Here is a 9,774-nt window from a genome sequence, read left to right as displayed (position 1 = left end):
CTCAAAACGTGGCCCGAGTGCGTTTTCTCCAGTTGAGCATTGCAGTGGAACGCCTCATTTGAAAGCTAAGACCTACAAACCTAACCTCAAGTTTCTTCCTTGTTGTGATTGTCACGGCTTCGTTCTTTTTGGTTGTGTTTTCATTGTGTTTTTGTTGCTTTTTTTGATGTGTTTTGGTCACATTTTTGTGGCTTGATCGCAGTTGCTTTACATACATACAAAATATGTGTCAAAAACCCGACAAAAAAAAAGATGAAAGCGTGAGAGAAAAACGCAAAAAAAAAACGTGATAACAGCTTATATAGAAGCGTATATGAGTTTTGTAGGTCTTAGCTTTCAAATGAGGCGTTACACTGGCCAATAAATCCAGTTGAGAAGCTTTTAGATTTGGGTAAAACTGAACAGGAGAAAATGCATATCCTTTATAAATAGGCCTGTCCACGTTTCTATGTAAAAAAAAAAAAAAAAAAAATGCAAAGAGGAAGAGACAACTATAGAAGTTCACACGCAGCTATAGGCTTGGTGGTTAATTAGATCAGTTATTTGTCTGATTGAACTACGTCACCCAGCTGCCCCTGCTCTGGTTTTGGCGCCAGAGGAGCTGTCCGCGTGCTGAACCGCCTCCTTCACGCGCTGCTCCCGCCCCCTCAGAGACAGCGCTCTGTGGCTCCGCTCCGGGACCACTTTCTCTCACGCACCGTGCGGCGCTGCAAGAAATCATCTTTATCTGGAACCAACACGTTTATTTTCCTTTTCTTTGTTAAACATCAACTTTTACTTGGCAGCAAAAGAAGATTTTAAAGAGGTAAGCACAAAGCTTCAAAATGATCTCAGAGTTATTTGTCTATTGTAATGAAGTTGTGATGGTAATGAATGATGGATGATCTGGTTGTTTAACCTCATGTGAAAAGTTTTGTTTTCTTTGTGACTGCCTTTATAATAATCTGTTCGCTGTTGGAGCTGTAAAACAAGTAAAGAAACTGCAAGGGCACCAGGATGTCAGGTTAAACTACATATTATTGACGCTGTTGTAAATTGAGCCTCATATCGGTGTTACAGGGTCAGAGTGTTGACTAAAATAGAAACAGATATTGAACATGAAGAATCATAAAACATGAATGACAGAATAGACTTGAGGGAGGGAAACAAACGTGACTTTTGAGACACCCTTAAATTGCCCTTTTGAGAGATCAATAGTCCCTAAGCTTAAAGGCTTTCTAATATTTGATGTGAATTTGCAATACTTCTTAGTGAGGTGTTATACTGCATTAAATGTGAATACACCTGTCTATCCCGGCGCTTCTCCTCCTTTGACCCTGAACTGTCCAGCCTGTCAAGTAAATTCATGAATAATTCCTTAATAATATTTCAGTGAGCCACTTTGTGACTTCAAATTAGTCCGTTTTTAAATGTTACCTCTTTTCCCTGTTATTTTAGGGTAAACTACTGTTGCTTTAGTGCACTTCTCTATTACGATTACAGTCCAAAATTCATTCACTCGGGACCTGATTGAAATGATCACCTTGTCTCCACAAACATGGTCAGTTTATTGCTGCATTTCCATCCCGTGTGCGTGATTACCCTTTATCCGAGACTTCTGCAATAGAAGTGCCCATATTTCGGATAATGTGAGCCTCTGTATTTAGTATAAGCTGCAACACATGTCTTTTTATAATAAACCCAGTCAAGCATTGTCGATCAGCTCTGCTCTGATGGACGACGGACGTCTATAAAAAAAAAAAAATCTTCACATTTACTGGAAACATAAACTCTAGTATTTTTAACTGCCCGGTCTAAATATAGCACTACAGTGGTCATACAGGATTACAGGGAAGTCAACTAAAGCTGATGTTATTGATTGGCTTTACGCATGGACACATCTGACTTCCTAAATCATTCCATTACTGAGATATTTGGGGATTCAAGTACAAACACAAGTGGATTTAATTACCCTCTGCAATTTATTGTCTCCTTGAGGTCTTATACTGTATATTTAAAACCAGCTAACCCTGTAGTTTGGATCTCTAACTGCTGGAGCTTCTTGTTCTTGTGTTAGTTCAGCATTTAATAGTCTAATCTAAACAGTCCTTTCTCAACGTATAATCCTCCTTGGCATGTTCGAAGTGTGCATGAACAGAATCTCTCTGAATCTCTGAATTGACACTCTCCCTGCTCTCTCTCCAGATTTGACTCTTCACCATGAGCGCGTGCAGCAGGAAGGCTCTGACTCTGTTGAGCAGTGTCTTTGCCCTCAGCGGGCTGGGGCTGCTGGGTGTCGCCGTGAGCACCGACTACTGGCTGTATTTGGAGGAGGGCGTCATCGTGCCCCACAATCAGAGCACCGAAATCAAGAGCTCGCTGCACTCGGGCATGTGGAGAGTCTGCTTCCTGGCGGGTCAGTAATGCAGGCTTTTGAATATCAGACGGGAGGAGGAGCATAAGTTTTGTGATCGGGTGGAAATTGGCTGGTTTGTTTTTTTTTATAAAGAAGAGGAATGTGCAAACTTAAATTTCAGGGTCATTCTTTGGTTGATTCCCTCTTCAAAAATACACGGGAATTAAACTGTTTTGTGTTTACAGTCACTTGGATTCTGGCCACTGGTTTTAACACTGATTTAAGTCCTGGCCTGGGTCTAAATGCGGCCGCCGCTCTGGGCGCCTCGTCATGTCACAGCGACACATCATCAGAGCTCTCGACAGCATTGACATTCACTGTACACAGTCACAGAGACTTCATCTGGATGCGCCATGAGCCAGTGTGGGAATAAAGAGGCAGGAAATGGAGAGGACTGTGTTACAAATGATCAATGCAGTTTAGCCTCATATACACTGACTGCGCTACAATCACACACATCCTGAGCAAGTGTTTAGAAACAGATGTGTCGTGCATCATAGGCAGAGGTAGAAGCAGTGGTACCAGCTGGAGTCAGTGACTGTCAAATGTGCCAATAATAAACTCACATTTCTCTGTCAGAAAAGATGTAGCTCTCAGTCACGCAAAAGCAAAGTCATGTGTGAAGGAAAGGGCCTATTCATACTTCATGAGACACAAGAGATTTGAAGCCCTTGGTGTGAGACATTATGCAGCCTTTATTGTTCCTGAGTTTACAGTGGGAGGAAAATGTATGTGAACGCTTTGGAATTTATCACATTTCTGCCTAAATTGGTCATAAAATCTTCATCAAAATTATAAGAATGAGTAAACAGTGTCTGCTTAAACTAATACCACCCAAACCTTTACAGTACATTTTATCATATTTTTTTGGCCATAACATGTAAACATTAACAGGACAGGGAGCAAAAGTAAGTGAACCCAGGAATCTTGCTGAACTGCGACAGTTTTGTCAAGAGGAATGGTCGTTGTGAGCATCTAATCTTCAACTAAAGCAGTTATTGCAGCAAGAGGATCAGCCAGCTATTTAATAATACAAGGGTTCACTTACTTATTCCACATGGTTGTGAATGTCTCAGTTTTTTCTGTAAAATATCTTGATTATTTGTTCCATTGATGATAGCACGTTGTCTAGACCTTGAGGCAACAAAACAGCCCCACACCATGATTCTCCTCTATACTTAACGATGAGGATAGGGTTTTGATGTTGATGTGCTGTTCCATTTGTCCTCCACACATTGTTGTGTGTTCCTCCCAAACTCTTCAACTTTGGGTCCATCAGTCCACAGTATGTTTTTCCAGTAGTGCTGTGGAGCATCCAAGAGCTCTTTCGCAAACCAAAGTTCAACAGTTTGAGAGGAACACACACAAACGTCATGTGAGGAGGACAAACGGAACAGCATCTTTAACTATCCTCACTGTGAAGTCTGGTGCAGGAGAATCATGGTGTGGGGCTGTTTTGTTGACTCAGGGCCTGGACTACGTGTTATCATCAATAGAAAAATTAATTCACATTTGCAGCAATAACTGCTTGTCTGTAGTTGCAGATTCGACGCTCACAACGATCACGATGAATCTTGGACCACTCCTCTTTACAAAACTGCTGCAGTTCAGCAAGATTCCTGGGTTCACTTACTTTTTCCTCCCTGTCCTGTGAATGTTTACATGTTATGACCAATAAAAATGTAATTGTATTGGTGGGATTCATTTAAGCAGACACTGTTTTATGACCAATTTAGGCAGAAATGTGAGAAATTCCAAAGCGTTCACATACATTTCCCTGCCACTGTATGTTTCAACCAGACCCGGTTTTTCCTATAGGCAAACTATGCAAGGTGCGTAGGGCCCCCGCAGCCGCAAGGGCCCCGCATCTCAGTCAAACTACGGTGTTGTTACACTGATTAATAGACGTGTTGTTACGGCCTATTTGTCTCAAAGGTGAGTTGCGTCCACACGGTTCTCATGTGCGCAGTTACTAACAGCAACTCTGGTTCTCTGAATGTGCACAGTCTAAAACAAATTTTGAACGAAAATTGGGCTAATTCTCAGTGGTCAGACAGAAATAACCATTAGGTGCAGGTTTCAGTTAGTTTTAAATCAGTGGTTCTCAAACTGTGGGTCAGGGACCAGCAGTGAGAGAATGGGACCATTTGCCATTTACCAGTTTAAAAAGTTGTGAAATAGACTATAACAGTCCTAAATTCCAGTCTCAGTGGCTTAGTGGTTCTCACACTGAGGGGCAGGGCCTGAATTGAGGTCATTATGTTTTTGACCATAAATGGGTTCGCTCTTCGTTGAATAACCATGGGCTACGTACTGTAGGGCCCCCATTTGGATTTTTGCTTTGGCCCCAGAAGTGCCAGCACCGGCTCTGGTTTCAACCCAACTACATCAGAATTCTCCATACAAAAAACAGGCTTAGATCTTGTCATTGGCTTGTTATTGTTTGGGAGTTTTCACGCTCGTTTGGTTTTCTTGAAGTGAACCCTGGTGTGCTTCCAGAACGTCCACTCTGTTTTGTGCACCTTGAGAATGATAGTGTTGCACAACTGCCCTTACGAACAGTTGGAAAGTGCGGTCATTCAGTTTGTGCTTTTATTTTTATGTCCGTGATTCATCAGCTACACAACTTGCCCTTTAGGACCACCATGTACCAGTTTGTGAGCTATTGGTTGAAACAGTTGTACCCGCCTGCAAGCTCCTTTGAGTGGTGGAAGGATTTCAAGTTTCAAGTGTAATGGTTTTGTATAGCCCAATATCACAACAGAAGTCGCCTCACAGGGCTGCACCAAACATTAAGGCAATTCAACAGAGCAATAAATATGACAAGTAAAAGTTTGTACTTCCCACGGCAGTGTTTCTCCTAAGGCAGCTTTACTTCAGGCTGTGGGTTAGAGCTTTACCTAACTGACCTGATTATTTACTGGTCTTCAGTCGCTAACAGCTGCAGTATTTCCCATCCTGCAAGTGAATCACTGTAGTGAGATTTTGCCCATTTCTGTTTCCTATCCCACAGTGAGACATATGACTTCCCACCTGCTCCACCTGGACACCTCTCTCATCAGCTGCTGTGACCAGGCTATTTTCTCTCTCCTGGTCACTTCAACGGCTCCTTTCTTTTCCATTCTCTCCTCCCTGAGAGCTGTTTGTGACTGTCTCCTCTGTTTGACCCTTTTATTTTTCTCAGGAGAAGAAACCGGCCGCTGTTTCACCATCGAGTACATCATGCCCATGAATGTGCAGCTGACGTCAGAGTCCACTGTCAATGTCCTCAGTGAGTATAATGCTGCGACTACTTCAGATCATATTTCTGACAACAACAACTGCATTATTAAGATTAGATTAGATTTAGATTAACTTTATTGTCCACCGAGATGGAAATTTGTCTCTTAACCCCCACCTGAACCAACCACATTTTCTCCAGTTTGGCTTTACCCAAATCTAAAAGCTTCTTGAACAAAGTGCCAAAAACGAGACAGAAAGGTGATTAAAATATGACCAAAAAAAGGGATCTGAAAAGAGACAAAAAAAGCCACAAAAAGCCAACAAAGAGGGTCAAAAAAGCAAAAGAAGTGACCAAACAGCAAGGAAAAAGATTAGTTTAGATGAGTTTTTTTAGGCCTTAGCTTTTGAAGTTTTCAAAAAAGCAGCCATCTATACATAGACTTAAACTTGTAATTCACGTACCAGCTGAACTTCTTCATTGACAAAGACTCAGGCAAGTACTTGTAATATTCATGATTTCATTCCTCACAATACTAAAGGGAACTCCCATAGACTGGTGAATGACTTCTACCAAGGCAAGTTTGGGGAAAATCAGTATTTTAGTAGCATTAGTTATAGCATTGAACCTCGTGACACAAAGTTCTCCTAAAAAATCCCCACTGAAAGCAAATTAAAGGAATAGACCAGAACATACTGAGATATGTTCTTACCTTAGCTTAGACGAGTTGATGCGTACCTGTCTGGTCTTTGTGCGTGCGCTCAGTCACGCAAATGTTGTTAGCATTTAGCCTCTCCCAGCAAAGGTATAGCTCCAAACTGGGGTGAAGCTAGGGTTCAGGGGCTGAGGTAAGAACATATCTCAGTATGCAAAAACAGTGGCTGATTCCTTTAATTCTACTCTTTGCTTTAAAGTGATAGTCCGTAAGTTTGCAAAGGAGAAATGGAGTCAAATTCCTCCCCTCTTTAACCAGAAAGCACTTCTTAGTTTGCAAAATGAAGAGAGCAGGAACAGGATTTTCAAAAGTAAGCGATCAAGCTCCTCCCCCTTCTTTCCTGATTGGACGTGGCACAATACAGCTCGTCTCATTGGTCAAAGTGGCATCCCGCCGATTCTGATTAGTGTCTGAAATCAGCAATGGGAGGGGCGTTTGAAAAAATACTATTGTTTAATAATACTTAAGTTACCTCACACTTCAGACCTAGGCCGTCAATTATACACATCTATTAAGTTTGTGAATCTTTGAAACCTACAGACTATCACTTTTATGTGATGTTGCCCTCCTAAGATAACAACTTATTTATTTACTTATTTATTCAGGTAAAACTGTCATAGCCACCTTGATTATTTAAATTTTTGCTCCTTTTTAAAGTGTATATTCATTGTACATACGTTATGTTTTGATTGCCCATTTTCCTAACTATCTTGAGAGCTATATAACAAGTGAATTTCTCCATTGTGAGATCAACAAGTCTTATCTTAAGTTGCTCTTGTCAGGACATTTTTGAGCTAAAATAAATGTGACGGTTATGATCTGGGTATAATTGATGGCGAACGATTTCTTTATTGCACTAAAATATTAGTCCCATGTAATGTTACTTGATGATTTTACAACTGAGCGCTTAACACAGCAATAGTTATCAATAATGTCTATTCTCTCTCTTTGTGTAGAGATGATCCGCTCGGCCACCCCCTTCCCTCTGGTCAGCCTGTTCTTCATGTTCATTGGCTTCGTCCTCAACAACATCGGACATGTTCGACCGCACCGCACCATCCTGGCCTTCGTCTCTGGGATCTTCTTCATACTCTCAGGTACCCACTGATCCACAATCTGCTGTCACACCCCATGTGAGCTCAGCGGTCCAATCTTTCGCCTCTTCCTGTGGTTATAGGGCTGGCTCTCGTGGTGGGTTTGGTGCTGTACATTTCCAGTATCAACGATGAAGTTCTGAACAGGACCAAGAGCAGCGAGGCCTATTTCTCCTACAAGTACGGATGGTCTTTCGCATTTGCTGCCATCTCCTTCCTGCTCACGGAGGTATTTTTGTTACTGAGCCTCTTTGTAAATGTCATACTGTGATGTGATGTGGTGTCGCTATGCCCGTTTTCAGAAGTTAATCTTTAGTGGCATCTAGTGGTCACATTCTGAAAGTGCAGGAACCTTTTCTGAAACAGTGCCATAAAAGGAAAACTATTACAGAGGTTTTCAGTTTTTCACACCAAGCACCACATCATTAAATATTTGACCAAGTACGAAATCAGGCCTAAACTGGGTCTAAAAAGTGTAAAGATAGACCTGAATAAGACAAAAGCAAATTCAAAATACATACACTTTTTCCAGCTGTAAGAAGTATAAAGTACAGATACTGGCTCTAAATCTAGCAAAGTTAAAGTACATTTTTTGGCTTTTACTGTACTTTCTTCACTTCAGTTTTATGTTACTGTCAAAGGTGGATAGTTGTACTCACTCAGTAATTTTTTGAAGTAACTGTACTTTTGCAAGCAGTTTTTAAATAAAATAAAATATATAAAAGTAGTTTTTACTTCTACTTAAGTAATATTAAAATTAAGTATCTGTACTCTTACTGTGAATAACTCTTTAAGTGACGCGTAAAATAGATAGTATTTTGTGTTTTGTTTCCTTAAATCTTCATAGTAAATTATTTTTATATATTTTATGGTATTTCCTTTAAAAATATTACAATTTCAACTTTATTTACAATACCCTTGACACATTGTACCTGACTAAATGTAGCTCAACGTAATGGGCTCTGTAACAATGTGTAATAACTTGTACCTATGGGTTAGATACACAATGGAATAATATGTATTTGTAGTCTGTAGGGACATCATGTAATAAGACATAACCTTAACCTTAAGCCTTAACCCTAAGGGTCTCGTGTCCTATTACATTATGTACCTACAAAGTACTAATACAAGTTATTCCATTCTGTATCTAACCCATAGGTACAAGTTATTACACATGGTTACAGAGCACATTACATTGTACTAATTTTAGTGGGTACAATGTATCAAAGTACTGTGAAATAAAATGAAACCCAATGTCCACATTATTTCATGTTTTGTTTCTCATCATTTATGACACTACTGAAACAATCAGTACCGTACTCAAGCAACATTTTCCCGAAGTACTTTTATACTCTTACTTGAGTAATTATTTGGGCCACTTCTTGTCACTTGTACTTGAGTAAAATTATTTTAAAGTAATGCTGCTCCTACTGGAGTAAATGTTTAGGCTACTCTGGTTGCCATGGTTACTGTCCACGGCTGAATGCAGTGTCTTGTGTCCCCACAGAGTGCAGGGGTGATGTCCGTGTACCTGTTCATGAAGAGATACTCAGCAGAGGAGATGTACCAGGCACGTCACCCCGCCTTCTACCGGCCGCGCCTCAGTAACTGCTCTGACCACTCGGGACAGTTCCTGCACCCTGAGGCCTGGTCCCGAGGACGCAGCCCCTCAGACATCTCCAGCGAGGCGTCCCTGCAGATGACCACCAGTTACCCCGCACTGCTCAAATGTCCCGACTACGACCAAGTGTCCTCTTCTCCATGCTGAAACCTCACGCACTGACTGCATACTGTATATTTATAAAACATTGTTTTTTTTCTTCATGTATCTCAGGAAACAGAAAATTCATTTTGAAGCACATCTTTAAAATGTACAGATACTAAAGTCATATTGAACATTGGTATTGATAGAAATAGTGACGTCCAATGTAAATACAGTTGAATGATGTAGCCTACATTTATGGCATGTATTTTTTTCTCCACTGGCTCAGTTCTGTGTCATGTTTTCTCTTCTTAACTTTAAAAGGCTTTAATTTTCTGTAATGACATCCTGCTTCTAATGTCGGATCTGCCCTGCTGCTGTAAGTCGTCACAGTCAAACATAAATGTGAATGTATTTTATACTTCCAGTTGAATTACAATCCACTGGTTTTAAATACTGTAATATCTCCATCTTTATGTAACCGATATAAACGCTTGTTTATTAAAGCTCTTAATATACAATATTATTTTCTGCCTAATTGAAGCCCTGTGACAACCATTCATAATCAATAAAGTTTAACCCATTGCAGCTCAAATTCAGACATTTGAGGTGTTATATTCAGTCTTAACTCAAGAGGGCGCTGTCACC

General features: G+C 40.6%; 1 protein-coding gene across 1 annotated transcript; it reads left to right on the top strand.

Annotated features, from left to right (window-relative positions):
• Window positions 1-678: 678 nt before the first annotated feature.
• cacng5b (calcium channel, voltage-dependent, gamma subunit 5b) lies at window positions 679-9,594 on the top strand. Its single transcript, XM_079563942.1, has 6 exons — window positions 679-805; window positions 2,185-2,395; window positions 5,580-5,666; window positions 7,287-7,427; window positions 7,508-7,653; window positions 8,932-9,594. The coding sequence occupies exons 2-6, from the start codon at window positions 2,200-2,202 to the stop codon at window positions 9,190-9,192; spliced, it is 831 nt and encodes a 276-aa protein (XP_079420068.1). The 5' UTR covers window positions 679-805; window positions 2,185-2,199; the 3' UTR covers window positions 9,193-9,594.
• Window positions 9,595-9,774: the final 180 nt, after the last annotated feature.

This window comes from Gobius niger (genome assembly GCF_951799975.1).
Source record: "Gobius niger genome assembly, chromosome: 10".
Lineage (NCBI taxonomy): Eukaryota > Metazoa > Chordata > Actinopteri > Gobiiformes > Gobiidae > Gobius > Gobius niger.
This window is presented reverse-complemented; position numbering and strand designations above follow the sequence as displayed.